Source organism: Falco naumanni, unplaced genomic scaffold (assembly GCF_017639655.2).
Source record: "Falco naumanni isolate bFalNau1 unplaced genomic scaffold, bFalNau1.pat scaffold_196_arrow_pat_ctg1, whole genome shotgun sequence".
NCBI lineage: Eukaryota > Metazoa > Chordata > Aves > Falconiformes > Falconidae > Falco > Falco naumanni.
The window spans coordinates 33952-51257 of NW_024427390.1; the positions used below are offsets into that span (position 1 = coordinate 33952).

The 17306-nt window shown below is 59.7% G+C and overlaps 1 protein-coding gene across 1 annotated transcript in view; it reads left to right on the top strand.

Annotated features, from left to right (window-relative positions):
• CHD8 (chromodomain helicase DNA binding protein 8) overlaps positions 1–16879 on the top strand; it is a 38656-nt gene extending 21777 nt beyond the window's left edge. Inside the window, 16 exon segments of the mRNA XM_040581380.1 lie at positions 66–277; positions 1249–1448; positions 2649–2808; positions 2923–3012; positions 5587–5690; positions 5829–5943; positions 7644–7719; positions 7881–7935; positions 9514–9718; positions 10573–10781; positions 12403–12886; positions 13829–14027; positions 14181–14301; positions 14304–14392; positions 14527–14626; positions 16660–16879. Of these exon segments, the coding sequence (XP_040437314.1) occupies positions 66–277; positions 1249–1448; positions 2649–2808; positions 2923–3012; positions 5587–5690; positions 5829–5943; positions 7644–7719; positions 7881–7935; positions 9514–9718; positions 10573–10781; positions 12403–12886; positions 13829–14027; positions 14181–14301; positions 14304–14392; positions 14527–14613 (2406 nt within the window). The 3' untranslated portion in view covers positions 14614–14626; positions 16660–16879.
• The last annotated feature ends 427 nt before the right edge of the window (positions 16880–17306 follow it).

Sequence of the window (17306 nt, forward strand, 5' to 3'; positions counted from 1 at the left end):
GAGGGGTGGCCCGCAGGGGGGGGGGGTGGGCGGAGCCGGTTCCTGACGGATCTTCTGGCCTCCAGAACAACCTGGTGATCGACACGCCGCGGGTGCGCAAGCAGACGCGCCACTTCAGCACGTTACGGGACGACGACCTGGTGGAGTTCTCGGACCTGGAGAGCGAAGACGAGGAGAAACCGAGGTCCAGGCGTCACGACCGGCACCACCACGCCTTGCACCACGCCTACGGCCGCACCGACTGCTTCCGCGTGGAGAAACATCTCCTGGTCTACGGGTGAGGGCGGGCTTGGGGACGCCGCTGCTCTGGTGGCAACCACGGGGAGGTTCTCGGTCCTAGATCTGCTGTGGTGGCAACCACGGGGAGGTTCTCGGTCCTAGATCTGCTGTGGTGGCAACCACGGGGAGGTTCTCGGTCCTAGATCTGCTCTGGTGGCAACCACAGGGAAGTTCTTGGTCCCAGATCTGCTCTGGTGGCAACCACAGGGAAGTTCTTGGTGGAGATAATGGACCCAGTTTAGGTCCAGCTGTGCTCTGGTGGCAACCACAGGGAAGTTCTCGGTCCCAGATCTGCTCTGGTGGCAACCACAGGGAAGTTCTCGGTCCCAGATCTGCTGTGGTGGCAACCACAGGGAAGTTCTTGCTGGAGATGATGGACCCAGTTTAGGTCCAGCTCTGCTGTGGTGGCAACCACAGGGAAGTTCTCGGTGGAGATAATGGACCCAGTTTAGGTCCAGCTCTGCTGTGGTGGCAACCACAGGGAAGTTCTTGCTGGAGATAATGGACCCAGTTTAGGTCCAGCTCTGCTGTGGTGGCAACCACAGGGAAGTTCTTGGTGGAGATAATGGACCCAGTTTAGGTCCAGCTCTGCTGTGGTGGCAACCACAGGGAAGTTCTTGCTGGAGATAATGGACCCAGTTTAGGTCCAGCTCTGCTGTGGTGGCAACCACAGGGAAGTTCTTGGTGGAGATGATGGACCAAGTCTGGCTCCAGGTGTGCTGTGGTGGCAACCACAGGGAGGTTCTCAGAGATAATGGACCAAGTCTGGCTCCAGGTCTGCTGTGGTGGCAACCACAAGGAGGTTCTCGCTCCCAGCTCTGCCGTGGTGGCAACCACCAGCAGATGTTTTTGGAGAGAGCAGACCAGCTAACGGCTCTTCTGGTGGCCACCACGAGCAGAGGCTGGGTGGAGGTGGCCCCTGGGAGGTGAAGGAACCGCTGACCTCCGCCCCGTGTCTTCTACCCGCAGGTGGGGCCGCTGGCGGGAGATCTTGTCCCACGGGCGCTTCAAGCGGCGCCTCTCGGAGCGGGACGTGGAGACCATCTGCCGGGCCATCTTGGTCTACTGTCTTCTCCACTACCGCGGCGACGAGAACATCAAGGGCTTCATCTGGGACCTCATCAGCCCCAGCGAGAACGGCAAGGCCAAGGAGCTCCAGAACCACTCGGGTGAGGTCCTGCGGCACCTCGGGGACAACCGAGGACCTTCTTGGGTCCTTGCTGTGGTGGCAACCGCTGGGAGGTTCTTGGTGGAGATAATGGACCCGGTTTAGGTCCAGGTCTGCTGTGGTGGCAACCACAGGGAGGTTCTCAAAGATGATGGACCCGGTTTAGGGCCAGGTCTTCTGTGGTGGCAACCACAGGGAGGTTCTTGGTGGAGATGATGGACCCAATTTAGGTCCAGGTGTGCTGTGGTGGCAACCACAGGGAGGTTCTCAGAGATAATGGACCCGGTTTAGGGCCAGGTCTTCTGTGGTGGCAACCACAGGGAGGTTCTTGGTGGAGATACTGGGCCCAGTTTAGGTCCAGGTGTGCTGCGGTGGCAACCACAGGGAGGTTCTTGGTGGAGATACTGGACCAAGTCTGGCTCCAGGTGTGCTGTGGTGGCAACCACAGGGAAGTTCTCAGAGATGATGGACCCAGTTTAGGTCCAGGTGTGCTGTGGTGGCAACCATAGGGAAGTTCTCAGAGATGATGGACCCAGTTTAGGTCCAGGTCTTCTGTGGTGGCAACCACAGTGAAGTTCTTGGTGGAGACGATGGACCCAGTTTAGGTCCAGGTGTGCTGTGGTGGCAACCACAGGGAAGTTCTCAGAGATGATGGACCCAGTTTAGGTCCAGGTGTGCTGTGGTGGCAACCACAGGGAGGTTCTTGGTGGAGATCATGGACCAAGTCTGGGTCTAGGTCTGCTGTGGTGGCAACCACAGGGAGGCTCTTGGTGGAGATACTGGACCCGGTTTAGGTCCAGGTGTGCTGTGGTGGCAACCACAGGGAAGTTCTTGGTGGAGATCATGGACCAAGTCTGGGTCTAGGTCTGCTGTGGTGGCAACCACCGGGAAGTTCTTGGTGGAGATCATGGACCAAGTCTGGGTCTAGGTCTGCTGTGGTGGCAACCACAGGGAGGCTCTTGGTGGAGATGATGGACCCAGTTTAGGTCCAGGTCTTCTGTGGTGGCAACCACAGGGAGGTTCTCAGAGATGATGGACCTGGTTTAGGTCCAGGTGTGCTGTGGTGGCAACCACCGGGAAGTTCTCCGCGACGCTGGACCGAGTCTCTCTCCAGCTGTGCCGTGGTGCCGACCAAGCAGCAGACGTTGGTCGGTGTCCACCGGGACGTTCCTCACCGTTCGCTCCCGTCCTTCTTCTCCAGGACTTTCCATCCCGGTCCCTCGTGGTCGCAAGGGCAAGAAGGTCAAGGCCCAGATGTCCACCTTTGATGTCCACAAGGCCGAGTGGATCCGCAAGTACAACCCCGACACCCTCTTCCAGGACGAGAGCTACAAGAAGCACCTCAAGCACCAGTGCAACAAGTGGGTGGGGAGGTCCTCCTCGGAGGTCTTCTTCTCCCCCTTGACCTCCCGGAGGTGCCTCCAGGTTGGGTTGACCTCCCTCCCACCACCCCTGTCCCACCCGTCTTCTCCCAGGGTTCTGCTGAGGGTACGGATGCTCTACTACCTGCGGCAGGAGGTCATCGGGGACCAGGCGGAGAAGGTGCTGGCGGGAGCGGTGGCCAGGTGAGGCCGTAGGACCTTGAGTGGAGGTTCTCCAGGTCTTCTCTGGGGAGTCTTGGGGAGCTCTAGACCATCTTGGAGGTTCTCCAGACCTTCTCTGGGGAGTCTTGGGGTGCTCCAGACCACCTTGGAGATTCTCCAGACCTTTTTTGTGGTGTCTTGGGGTGCCCCAGACCACCTTGGAGGTTCTCCAGACCTTCTCTGGGGAGTCCTGAGGTTCTCCAGACCTTCTTGGAGGTTCTTCAGACCATCTTGGAGGTTCTCCAGACCTTCTCTGGGGGGTCTTGGGGAGCTCCAGACCATCTTGGAGGTTCTGCAGACCACCTGTGAGGTTCTCCAGACCTTCTCTGGGGAGTCTTGGGGTGCTCCAGACCTTCTCGGAGGTTCTCCAGACCTTCTCTGGGGAGTCTTGGGGTGCTCCAGACCTTCTTGGAGGTTCTCCAGACCTTCTCTGGGGAGTCTTGGGGTGCTCCAAACCACCTTGGAGGTTCTCCAGACCTTCTTTGTGGTGTCTTGGGGTGCTCCAAACCACCTTTGAGGTTCTCCAGACCTTCTTTGGGGAGTCTTGGGGTGCTCCAGACCTTCTTGGAGGTTCTCCAGACCTTCTCTGGGGAGTCTTGGGGTGCTCCAGACCTTCTTGGAGGTTCTCCAGACCTTCTTTGGGGAGTCTTGGGGTGCTCCAAAGCACCTTTGAGGTTCTCCAGACCTTCTTTGGGGAGTCTTGGGGTGCTCCAGACCTTCTTGGAGGTTCTCCAGACCTTCTCTGTGGGGTCTTGGGGAGCTCCAGACCTTCTTGGAGGTTCTCCAGACCTTCTCTGGGGAGTCTTGGGGTGCTCCAGACCACCTTGGAGGTTCTCCAGACCTTCTCTGGGGAGTCCTGAGGTTCTCCAGACCTTCTTGGAGGTTCTCCAGACCTTCTCTGGGGAGTCTTGGGGAGCTCTAGACCATCTTGGAGGTTCTCCAGACCTTCTTTGGGGAGTCTTGGGGTGCTCCAGACCTTCTCGGAGGTTCTTAAGACCTTCTCTGGGGAGTCTTGGGGTGCTTTGAGGTTCTCCAGACCTTCTCTGGGGAGTCTTGGGGTGCTTTGAGGTTCTCCAGACCTTCTCTGGGGAGTCTTGGGGTGCTCCAGACCATCTTGGAGGTTCTCCAGACCTTCTCTGGGGGGTCTTGGGGTGCTCCAGACCTTCTTGGAGGTTCTCCAGACCTTCTCTGGGGAGTCTTGGGGTGCTCCAGACCTTCTTGGAGGTTCTTAAGACCATCTTGGAGGTTCTCCAGACCTTCTCTGGGGGGTCTTGGGGAGCTCCAGACCATCTTGGAGATTCTGCAGACCACCTGTGAGGTTCTCCAGACCTTCTCTGGGGAGTCTTGGGGAGCTCCAGACCTTCTTGGAGGTTCTGCAGACCTTCTCTGGGGAGTCCTGAGGTTCTCCAGACCTTCTTGGAGGTTCTCCAGACCTTCTCTGGGGAGTCTTGGGGTGCTCCAGACCTCCTTGGAGGTTCTTCAGACCATCTTGGAGGTTCTCCAGACCTTCTCTGGGGGTTCTTGGGGAGCTCCAGACCATCTTGGAGGTTCTGCAGACCACCTGTGAGGTTCTCCAGACCTTCTCTGGGGAGTCTTGGGGAGCTCCAGACCTTCTTGGAGGTTCTCCAGACCTTCTCTGGGGAGTCTTGGGGAGCTCCAGACCTTCTTGGAGGTTCTCCAGACCTTCTCTGGGGGGTCTTGGGGAGCTCCAGACCATCTTGGAGCTTCTGCAGACCACCTGTGAGGTTCTCCAGACCTTCTCTGGGGGGTCTTCAGGTGCTCCAGACCACCTTTGAGGTTCTCCAGACCTTCTTTGTGGAGTCTTGGGGTGCCCCAGACCTATTTGGAGGTTCTCCAGACCTTCTCTGGGGAGTCTTGGGGTGCTCCAGACCACCTGTGAGGTTCTCCAGACCTTCTCTGGGGGGTCTTGGGGTGCTCCAGACCATCTTGGAGGTTCTCCAGACCTTCTCTGGGGAGTCCTGAGGTTCTCCAGACCTTCTTGGAGGTTCTTCAGACCATCTTGGAGGTTCTCCAGACCTTCTCTGGGGGGTCTTGGGGAGCTCCAGACCATCTTGGAGGTTCTGCAGACCACCTGTGAGGTTCTCCAGACCTTCTCTGGGGAGTCTTGGGGTGCTCCAGACCACCTTGGAGGTTCTCCAGACCTTCTTTGTGGTGTCTTGGGGTGCTCCAGACCTTCTTGGAGGTTCTCCAGACCCTCTTTGTGGAGTCTTGGGGTGCTCCAGACCTTCTTGGAGGTTCTCCAGACCTTCTTTGTGGTGTCTTGGGGTGCTCCAAAGCACCTTTGAGGTTCTCCAGACCTTCTCTGGGGAGTCTTGGGGTGCTCCAGACCTTCTTGGAGGTTCTCCAGACCTTCTCTGGAGTCTTGGGGTGCTCCAAAGCACCTTTGAGGTTCTCCAGATCTTCTTTATGGAGTCTTGGGGTGCTCCAGACCATCTTGGAGGTTCTCCAGACCTTCTCTGGTGTCTCCAGGGGTGCTCGGGCCCCGCTTTGGGGGTTCCCCTGACCCCCTCCCCCGTTTTTGTCCCCCCCTTCCAGCGAGATCGACATCTGGTTCCCGCTGGTGGAGCAGCTGGAGGTGCCGACGGCGTGGTGGGACGCCGAGGCCGACAAATCCCTCCTCATCGGGGTCTTCAAACACGGTACGTCGCCCGGTGGGGGCGGGGCGGGGTGGAGACACTTTTTGGGGTGAAATCCAGCAGAATTGGGGTCGTGACGGTGCGTGTGTGTCCCTTTTTTTTTGGTTTTTGTTTTGGTGGGGTGGGGTGGGGTGGGGACAGGCTACGAGAAGTACAACACCATGCGCGCCGACCCCGCGCTCTGCTTCCTGGAGAAGGCCGGCCGCCCCGACGAGAAGGCTATCGCTGCCGAGCAGCGCTTGGACGTCGGGGAGGGGTGAGTCCACGGGGGTCCCCCCACGCCTTGGAGGTTCTCCAGGTCTTCTCTGGGGGGTCTTGAGGTTCTCCAGGTCTTCTTTGGGGAGGTTTGGGGCGCTCCAGACCACCCTGGAGGTTCTCCAGATCTTCTCTGGGGGGTCTTGAGGTTCTCCAGGTCTTCTTTGGGGAGGTTTGGGGTGCTCCAGACCACCCTGGAGGTTCTCCAGATCTTCTCTGGGGGGGTCTTGAGGTTCTCCAGGTCTTCTTTGGGGAGGTTTGGGGCGCTCCAGACGACCCTGGAGGTTCTCCAGATCTTCTCTGGGGGGTCTTGAGGTTCTCCAGGTCTTCTTTGGGGAGGTTTGGGGCGCTCCAGACCACCTTGGAGGTTCTCCAGATCTTCTCTGGGGGGGTCTTGAGGTTCTCCAGGTCTTCTTTGGGGAGGTTTGGGGCGCTCCAGACCACCTTGGAGGTTCTCCAGATCTTCTCTGGGGGGTCTTGAGGTTCTCCAGGTCTTCTTTGGGGAGGTTTGGGGCGCTCCAGACCACCTGTGAGGTTCTCCAGATCTTCTCTGGGGGGTCTTGAGGTTCTCCAGGTCTTCTTTGGGGAGGTTTGGGGCGCTCCAGACCACCTGTGAGGTTCTCCAGATCTTCTCTGGGGAGTCTTGGGGTTCTCCAGACCATCTTAGAGGTTCTCCAGACCTTCTTTGTGGAGTCTTGGGGTGCTCCAGACCTTCTTAGAGGTTCTCCAGACCTTCTTTAGGGAGGTTTGGGGTGCTCTAGACCAACTGTGAGGTTCTCCAGACCTTCTTTGGGGAGTCTTGAGGTGCTCCAGACCACTTTTGAGGGGCTCCAGACCTTCTTTGAGGTGTCTTGAGGGGCTCCAGACCTTCTTTGTGGAGTCTGGGGAGCTCCAAACCACCTTTGAGGTTCTCCAGACCACCTTTGGGGAGTTTTGGGGTGCTCCAGATCTTCTTGGAGGTTCTGCAGACCTTCTTTGGGGAGTCTTGGGGTGCTCCAAAGCACCTGTGAGGTTCTCCAGACCCCCTTTGTGGTGTCTTGGGGTGCTCCAGACCTTCTTGGAGGTTCTCCAGACCTTCTCTGGGGGGTCTTCAGGTGCTCCAGACCACTTTTGAGGTGCTCCAGACCTTCTTTGTGTAGTATTGGAGTTCTCCAGACCTTCTTTGTGGAGTCTTGGGGTGCTCTAGACCACCTTTGAGGTCCTCCAGACCTTCTCTGGGGGGTCTTGAGGTGCTCTAGACCACCTTGGAGGTTTTCCAGTCCTTTTTGTGGTGTCTTGGGGAGCTCCAAACCCCCTTTGTGGTTCTCCAGACCCCCTTTGAGGTGTCTTGATGTTCTCCAGCCCCTCTTTGGGACGTTTTTTGGGTCCTCCAGCCCACCTTTGAGGTTCTCCAGACCCTCTTTGTGGTGTTTTGGGGTGCCCCAGCCCCGCTTTGTGGTACCCCACCCCCATTTCCACCCCCACCCCAAAATTTCTGAGGTGCCGCTGATGACCACGCCATGCTAATACTGACCGGCGCGTGGCCGGGCTGAGTTGACCTTCCTGACCTGCTGAGGCGCCCCGTGGTGTGGTGGTGGGGACGTGGGTTTTGGGGGGAGGGGGAGGTTCCTGTGGGGTTTTTTTTTGGGGGGGGGGGGGGGGGGGGATGGGTCCTTATTTTGTGTGGGGGGGTGTGTCCTCCCCTCTGTGCCCCTCCCCCAGCGTGGACTTCGACAAGGACTGCGAGGACCCCGAGTACAAACCCCTCCCGGGGGTGGCCAAGGAGGTGGACGACGAGGTGAGAAGTTGGGGGTGGGGCTGGGGACACACCGCCTGTACCCCTCCCCCCACCCCCCAAATCTATACGTCCCCCCCCCCCTCTATATGCACCCCCGTGAGGGGGGGTGGGTGGGGGATGGGGGATGGAGGTGACCCTGCTGCCCCCCCCTCCCCCACCAGGCGGACCCCCTGATGCTGCTGGACGAGGAGATCTCGGTGGTGGACGGGGATGAAGGTAATTCTATAGGGTCCCCCCCGGTCCTATAGGGTCCCCCCCGGTCCTATAGGGTCCCCCCCCGGTCCTATAGGGTCCCCCCCCGGTCCTATAGGGTCCCCCCCCCGGTCCTATAGGGTCCCCCCCGGTCCTATAGGGTCCCCCCCGGTCCTATAGGGCTGCCCCTATAGAGACCCTCCCCCCACCCCACCCCCAGCCCTGTAGGGTGGCTCTGCCCTGCATCCCTGTGGGACCTGAGGAGATCCGTAGGAACCTCAGGAGATCCATGGGGACCCCAGGGGGCTCGTGGGAACCCCAGGAGATCCGTAGGAACCCCAGGAGATCCATAGGAACCCCAGGAGATCCATAGGAACCCGAGGAGGTTTTATGGGACCCCCGAGGAGATCCATAGGACCCCAGGGGGCTCATGGGAACCCCAGGAGATCCTTAGGAACCTGAGGAGATCTGTAGGGCCCCAGGAGGTTTTATGGGACCCCCGAGGAGATCCATAGGAACCTCAGGAGATCCATAGAATGCCAGGGGGCTCATGGGACCCTGAGGAGATCCATAGGAGCCCAGGAGATCTGTAGGGCCCCAGGAGGTTTCATGGGACCCCGAGGAGATCCATAGGAACCCGAGGAGGATCCATGGGACCCCAGGAGATCTGTAGGACCCTAGGAGGTGTTATGGAACCCTGAGGAGATCGTGGGACCCCAGGAGTTCTGTAGGACCCTGGGGGGGCTCATAGGACCCCGGGGAGATCCGTATGAACCTGGGGAGATCTGTAGGTCCCCAGGAGCTCCATAGGAACCTGGGAAGATCTGTAGGTCCCCAGGAGCTCCGTAGGACCCTGGGGAGATCCGTAGGACCCCAGGAGGTTTTATGGAACCCTGAGGAGATCGTGGGCCCCTAGGAGCTCTGTAGGAACCCGGGGAGATCTGTAGGACCCCGGGAGGTGTTCTGGAACCCTGAGGAGATCCGTAGGAACCCAGGAGATCCGTAGGAACCGGGGGAGATCTGTAGGACCCCAGGAGGTGTTATGGAACCCTGAGGAGATCGTGGGCCCCCAGGAGCTCCCTAGGAACCTGGGGAGATCTGTAGGACCCCAGGAGGTGTTATGGAACCCTGAGGAGATCGTGGGCCCCCAGGAGATCCGTAGGAACCCGGGGAGATCTGTAGGAACCCGGGGAGATCTGTAGGACCCCAGGAGGTTTTATGGAACCCTGAGGAGATCGTGGGCCTCCAGGAGATCTGTAGGAACCCGGGAGATCCGTAGGACCCCAGGAGATCTGTAGGACCCCGGGAGGTGTTATGGAACCCTGAGGAGATCGTGGGCCTCCAGGAGATCTGTAGGAACCCGGGAGATCTGTAGGAACCCGGGGAGATCTGTAGGACCCCGGGAGGTGTTATGGAACCCTGAGGAGATCCGTAGGAACCCAGGAGATCTGTAGGAACCGGGGGAGATCTGTAGGACCCCAGGAGGTGTTATGGAACCCTGAGGAGATCGTGGGCCCCCAGGAGCTCCATGGGCCCCCAGGAGCTGCCCAGGACCGCGGGGGGCTGGTGGCCCCCCCTGACCCTCGCCCCTCCCCCCCCCAGGCCAGCCCCCGCAGGCGGGCCAGCCGTTCTGGCCGGCGGGCTCGGTGCTGACGGCGCGGCTGCGGCGGCTGATCACGGCGTGCCAGCGCTCCTGCCAGCGCCAGCGGCTCCGCGGCGACGCGCCCGAGCGGGGCGAGCGACGGCGGCGGCGCTCCGAGGCGGCCTGCAGGCTGCGGGAGATGGCGCGCAGGGAGAAGCAGCAGCGGTACGGGGCGGGGGGGGGGGGGGGGGGGGGGGCACCTACCCAAGGTTGGGGTGCAGGACCTCCAGCCCTGGAGTTCTGGGGTTGAGGGACGTCATCCATGGGGTTCTTGGGGTGCAGGACCTCCAGCCCTGGAGTTCTGGGGTTGAGGGACATCATCCATGGGGTTCTTGGGGTGCAGGACCTCCAGCGCTGGAGTTCTGGGGTTGAGGGACGTCATCCATGGGGTTCTTGGGGTGCAGGACCTCCAGCCCTGGAGCTTTGGGGTTGAGGGACGTCATCCATGGGGTTCTTGGGGTGCAGGACCTCCAGCCCTGGAGTTCTGGGGTTGGGGGACATCATCCATGGGGTTCTTGGGGTGCAGGACCTCCAGCCCTGGAGTTCTGGGGTTGAGGGACGTCATCCATGGGGTTCTTGGGGTGCAGGACCTCCAGCCCTGGAGTTCTGGGGTTGAGGGACGTCATCCATGGGGTTCTTGGGGTGCAGGACCTCCAGCCCTGGAGTTCTGGGGTTGAGGGACGTCATCCGTGGGGTTCTCGGGGTGCAGGACCTCCAGCCCTGGAGCTTTGGGGTTGAGGGACGTCATCCATGGGGTTCTTGGGGTGCAGGACCTCCAGCCCTGGAGTTCTGGGGTTGAGGGACGTCATCCATGGGGTTCTCGGGGTGCAGGACCTCCAGCCCTGGAGTTCTGGGGTTGAGGGACGTCATCCATGGGGTTCTCGGGGTGCAGGACCTCCAGCGCTGGAGTTCTGGGCTTGAGGGACATCATCCATGGGGTTCTTGGGGTGCAGGACCTCCAGCCCTGGAGTTTTGGGGTTCCACCACCCTCCAAGACCCCTTTTTTTGGGTGGGGGCAGGTGGACGCGCCGGGAACAGGCCGACTTCTACCGCGTGGCCTCCAGCTTCGGGGTGGAGTTTGACCCCGAGGGCGGGCGCTTCCGCTGGGGGCGCTTCCGCGCCTTGGCCCGCCTGGAGAAGAAGACGGACGAGAACCTCACCAAGTTCTTCCACGGTTTCGTCGCCATGTGCCGGCAGGTTTGCCGCCTGCCGCCCGCTCCCGGAGACGGTACGGGGCAGGGGACACGCGGTGGGGGGCTTCCCGGGGGAGGGGAGGACCTCCTGGGTGGGTTGGAGACCTCCCCATGGAGATCCGGAGCTCCCTGGTGGAGTTGAGGACCTCCTGATGAGGTTGGAGATCTCACCATGGAGATCCGGAGCTCCCTGGTGGAGTTGAGGACCTCCTGGGTGGGTTGGAGACCTCCCCATGGAGATCCGGAGCTCCCTGGTGGAGTTGAGGACCTCTTGATGAGGTTGGAGACCTCCCCATGGAGATCCGGAGCTCCCTGGTGGAGTTGAGGACCTCCTGATGAGGTTGGAGACCTCCCTGGTGGAGTTGGAGACCTCCCCATGGAGATCCGGAGCTCCCTGGTGGAGTTGAGGACCTCCCCATGGAGATCTGGAATTCCCCATGGGGTTGAGGACATCTCCATGGAAATACGGAGCTCTCCAAGGCCTTGGGGACATCTCCATGGGCCTGGTAGGATCTGTGGGGTCACCATCAGCCGAGGTTGGCGTTGACCACCTCAGGGATGACCTTGGCCAACCCAACGATGATGTTGACCACCCCAAGGTCAACGTTGGCCGCTCCGGTGGAGATGTTGACCACCTCGAGGTCAACGTTGGCCGCTCCGGTGGAGATGTTGACCACCTCGAGGTCAACGTTGGCCGCTCCGGTGGAGATGTTGACCACCCCAACGGTGTTGGCCAACTCACATTGACGTTGACCACTCCAGTGGTGGCATTGGCCACCCCAAGGGTGTTGGCCAACACTAGGGTGACCTTGGCCAACCCAACGGTGGTGTTGACCCACCCGAGGTCAACGTTGGCCGCTCCGGTGGAGATGTTGACCACCTCGAGGTCAACGTTGACCGCTCCGGTGGAGATGTTGACCACCTCGAGGTCAACGTTGGCCGCTCCGGTGGAGATGTTGACCATCCCAAGGGTGTTGGCCAGCACTAGGGTGACCTTGGCCAACCCAACGGTGGTGTTGACCCACCCGAGGTCAACGTTGGCCGCTCCGGTGGAGATGTTGACCACCCCAAGGTCAACGTTGGCCGCTCCAGTGGAGATGTTGACCACCCCGAGGTCAACGTTGGCCGCTCCGGTGGAGATGTTGACCACCTCGAGGTCAACGTTGGCCGCTCCGGTGGAGATGTTGACCACCTCGAGGTCAATGTTGGCCGCTCCAGTGGAGATGTTGACCACCCCGAGGTCAACGTTGGCCGCTCCGGTGGAGATGTTGACCCACCCGAGGTCAATGTTGGCCGCTCCAGCGGAGATGTTGACCACCTCGAGGTCAACGTTGGCCGCTCCAGTGGAGATGTTGACCACCTCGAGGTCAACGTTGGCCGCTCCGGTGGAGATGTTGACCACCCCAAGGGTGTTGGCCAACACTAGGGTGACCTTGGCCAACCCAACGGTGGTGTTGACCCACCCGAGGTGAACGTTGGCCGCTCCGGTGGAGATGTTGACCACCTCGAGGTCAACGTTGACTGCTCTGGTGGAGATGTTGACCACCCCAAGGTCAACGTTGGCCGCTCCGGTGGAGATGTTGACCACCCCGAGGTCAACGTTGCCCAACCCAACGTCACTCTTCCCCTCCCCCACCGCCTTTCCTTCTTCTCCAGAACCTCCCGACCCTTCCATCCCCGTCTCGCCCGTCTCCGCCGTTCGAGCTTCTCGCGGCCTCCGCCGCCTGTCCCTCCTCCGCCTCCTCCGCGAGCAGGTCCTCCGCCACCCCCTCCTCCCCGCGCGCCTGGCGCTCTGCCCGCCCCCCGGCCCCGACCTCCCCCCGTGGTGGGAACGGGGCCACCACGACGGAGAACTTCTCCGAGGAGCCGCCCGGCACGGCTTGGCGCACCCTGAAACCGCCATCTTGGGGGACCCCGACTTCTCCTTCGCGGCGGCGCGGTGGCGCTATCTCCGCGCTCAGGCTGAGGTGGGGGGGACCCCCCCCGCCACTCCCGCCGCCGCCGCCGCCCCAGAGCATGGTGGGACATCCACCCCCGCCACTGGCGCCACCCACCGAGGACGAGGACTCGGAGCTGGAGAAGCTGTCGGCATCCGCCTCCGAGTCGTCGTCCTGCGAGGAGGACAGCGACGAGGACAGGGGTGAGGAACGACCCCAGGAAGTCGTGGTGGGACCCCAAAAAGTCGTGGTGGGACCCCAAAAAGTCGTGGTGGGACCCCAAAAAGTCGTGGTGGGACCCCAACAAACCTTGGAGAACCCCAAAAAATCGTGGTGGGACCCCAACAAACCTTGGAGAACCCCAAAAAATCGTGGTGGGACCCCAACAAACCTTGGAGAACCCCCAAAAATCGTGGTGGGACCCCAACAAACCGTGGAGAACCCCAAAAAATCGTGGTGGGACCCCAAAAAACCTTGGAGAACCCCAGAAAATCGGGGTGGGACACCAAAAAGTCGTGGTGGGACCCCAACAAACCTGAGAGAACCCCAAAAAATCGTGGTGGGACCCCAACAAACCTGGGAGAACCCCAAAAAATCGTGGTGGGACCCCAACAAACCTTGGAGAACCCCCAGAAATTGTGGTGGGACCCCAACAAGTCATGGTGGGACCCCAACAAACCTGAGAGAACCCCAAAAAATCATGGTGGGACCCCAACAAACCTTGGAGAACCCCAGAAAATCGTGGCGGGACCCCAAAAAGTTGTGGTGGGACCCCAACAAACCTGAGAGAACCCCAAAAAATCATGGTGGGACCCCAACAAACCTTGGAGAACCCCAGAAAATCGGGGCGGGACCCCAAAAAGTCATGGTGGGACCCCAGAAAATCGTGGTGGGACCCCAAAAAACCTTGGAGGGACCCCAAGAAACCTGGTTGCCCCCCCCCAAACCCCGTGGCGTGACCCCGTCTGTCCTTGGAGCATCTCCACCACCCTGGGAGAACCTCCTTGGCTCCAGATGATGAGACCCGCCCCCCCCCCAGCCCCTTCCAGAACCCCCTAAAAATGGGGGTGGGGGGCTGGGGTGGGTGTTCCACCACCGTGGGGGAGGGGCAGGAGACCCCTCACGTGTGTGTGTGTCCTCCCCAGGTGCGGAGCCGTCGTGCGGGGGGGAGGAGGAGGAAGAGGAGGAGGAGGAGGAAGAGGAAGAGGAGGAGGAAGAGGAAGAGGAAGAGGAGGAGGGGTCGCCCCCCCCTTTGCGGAGGGGGGGGGGTCTCCCGCGCCCCCCCCCGGGACCCCCCCCCAGGGCCCCCCCCCGGCCCCCCGGCACCTCCACGACTGGCCCAAGGTAGGGGGGGGGGGATGGGACGACCCCTTTAGCCCCGCCCTCCCCCAATTTTGGGGGGGGAGGGGGGTGAGGGCTGGAGTGGAGCCCCCCCCCCCACATTTCTGGGGTGGGGGATGGGGGGTTCCCCTATATTGACGCCCCTCCCCCCCCCAGGATCGGGCCCTGATCCGCCGGCTGGACCTGGTGTGCCAAGCGGTGCTGGCGGGCGAGTGGCCGCTGGAGAATTTGGGGGGGGGTCCCGGGGGGTTACCCCACCCCCCTCCCCCCACCACCCCCCTCCCCCCCCCCCCCTCCCCCCAGCGACCCCCCCCCCTTACACCCGCCTGCGCCACGAGGAGAAGGAGTTCACGGTGCAGATTAAAGACGTAAGGAACTGGGGGGGGGGGGGGTGGGGGATTTTTGGGGTGCCCCCCCCTCTAATTAAAAGGGGGAGGGGTTAGAAATGGGGGAGGGGCTTAATTGGGGGGGGGGGGGGGGGTGTCCCCCCGTTGTGTGGCAGGAGGAGGGGTTGAAGCTGACCTTCCAGAAGCATCGCTTGGTCCCCAACGGGGCGGCGCGGGACCCCCCCCCCGAAGAAGAACAGTAAGAAATTGGTGGAGGTGAGTGAATTGGGGGGGGGGGGGTGTCCCCTTTTTCCCGCCCTTTTTTCCCGCCCTTTTTTCCCGCCCTTTTTCCCCCCCCACCCCCCGTTTTTTCTCGCCATTTTTTCCCGCAATTTTTTCCCGCCATTTTGGGGGGGGGGGGGGGCACCATGGGAAAAAATGGAGGGGAACCGCCCCTCCCCCCCCCCTCACTTTAAATATCTCGACCCCCTGAGGGGAGGTAAGGAGCCCCCCAGGGTGATTTTGGGGTCCCCCCTCCCAGTTTGGGGGAAATGTGAGGGGAAATGTGAGGGGAAATGTGAGGGGAAATGTGAGGGGAAATGTGAGGGGAAATGTGAGGGGAAATGTGAGGGGAAATGTGAGGGGAAATGTGAGGGGAAATGTGAGGGGAAATGTGAGGGGAATTGAGGGGAATGGGAGGGGAAATGTGAGGGGAATTTAAGGGGAAATTGAGGGGAATGGGAGGGGAAATCGAGGGGAATTTATGGGGAAATTTGAGGGGAAACCGGGCGGAATTTATGGGGAAATTTGAGGGGGAATTTAAGGGGAATGTGAGGGGAAACTGAGGGGGAAATTGAGGGAAATTTATGGGGAAATTTGAGGGAATTGAGGGGGAATTTAGGAGGAATGTGAGGGGAAATTTAGGAGGAATGTGAGGGGAAATTTGAGGGGAAAGTTGAGGGGGAATTTAAGGGGAAATTCGAGGGGAATTTAAGGGGAAATAGGGGGAATTTGAGGGAAATCGGGGGGAATTTGAGGGTAATGTGAGGGGAAATTGAGGGAAATTTATGGGGAAATTTGAGGGGAATGTGAGGGGGAATTTGAGGGAATGTGAGGGGGAATTTGAGGGAATTGAGGGGGAATTTGAGGGAATGTGAGGGGGAATTTGAGGGAATGTGAGGGGGAATTTGAGGGAATGTGAGGGGGAATTTGAGGGAATGTGAGGGGGAATTTGAGGGAATTGAGGGGGAATTTGAGGGAATTGAGGGGGAATTTGAGGGAATTGAGGGGGAATTTGAGGGAATTGAGGGGGAATTTGAGGGAATTGAGGGGGAATTTGAGGGAATGTGAGGGGGAATTTGAGGGAATTGAGGGGGAATTTGAGGGAATGTGAGGGGGAATTTGAGGGAATTGAGGGGGAATTTGAGGGAATTGAGGGGGAATTTGAGGGAATTGAGGGGGAATTTGAGGGAATTGAGGGGGAATTTGAGGGAATTGAGGGGGAATTTGAGGGAATTGAGGGGGAATTGAGGGGGAATTTAGGAGGAATGTGAGGGGAGAATTGAGGGGAATTTATGGGGAAAATTGAGGGGAATTTATGGGGAAAATTGAGGGGGGAAATTGAGGGGAAATTTGAGGGGAATTTAAGGGGAAATTGAGGGGAATGGGAGGGGGAATAGGGGGAATTTGAGGGAAATCGGGTGGAATTTATGGGGGAATTTAAGGGGAATGTGAGGGGAAATTGAGGGGGAATGTGAGGGAAATTTGAGGGGAATGGGAGGGGAATTTATGGGGAAATTTGAGCGGAAATTGAGGGGAATGTGAGAGGGAAATCGGGCGGAATTTATGGGGAAATTTGAGGGGGAATGTGGGGGGAAATTGAGGGAAATTTATGGGGAAATTTGAGGGGAAATTGAGGGGAATGGGAGGGGGAAATAGGGGGAATCTGAGGGAAATCAGGCGGAATTTAAGAGGAATGTGAGGGGAAATTGAGGGAAATTTATGGGGAAATTTGAGGGGAAATGTGAGGGGGAAATAGGGGGAAATTTGAGGGAAAATCGGGGGAAATTTGAGGGAAAATCGGGGGAAATTTGAGGGGAAATTGGGGGAAATTTAAGGGGAAATTGAGGGAAATTTGGTGGGAAATTGAGGGGAATTTATGGGGAAATTTGAGGGGAATGTGAGGAGAAATGTGAAGGGAAATAGGAATTTGAGGGGAATTTATGGGGAAATTCGAGGGGAATGTGAGGGGAAATTTGAGGGGAATTTGAGGGGGGGGACCCTTCCCCTAAAATTTGGGGACCCCCCAGCTGGAGCTTCGCTGCCTGGAGGGGCTTCGGGACCCGGGGGGGGACCCTGAGAATTGTCCCCCCCCCCACCGCCGGCCGTGGCAGCAGGGAGCCGCCGCTGCCCCCCAATTTCACCGTGGAGCCCCGATTCCTGCCGGTGAGCGCCCCCAAAATCCCACTTTTTCACCCCAAAATCCCACTTTTTCACCTCAAAAACCCCTTCACCCCACCCCTCCCCCCCGTTTCCCCCCGCAGTTGGTAGAGCCCCGCCGGGAGCAGCACAAGTGGCACCGCAAGAAGGTACCATGGGGGAGGTGCTGGGGGGGGGGGGAATGGGTGGGGGGTCCCCAAAATCTGCCTCCCCCAGCACCCCGAAATTTTAAAAATTAAAATTTTACAATTTTTTTAATCCCTTGTAAAATTTTGGGGTGTCAAAACTTCTTTGGGGGCGCAGCTGAACCCCCCCCCCCCGCCCCGTTTTATGAGATGGGCTCGCCTGGCGGCCATTTTGTAATGGGGACCCCCCTTGGGCGGCCATTTTGTGGTGGGGACCCCCCTTGGGCGGCCATTTTGCGGTGGGGATCCCCCCTTGGGTGGCCATTTTATGATTGGACCCCACTTTGGTGGCCATTTTGTGATGGGGACCCCCCTTGGGCGGCCATTTTGTG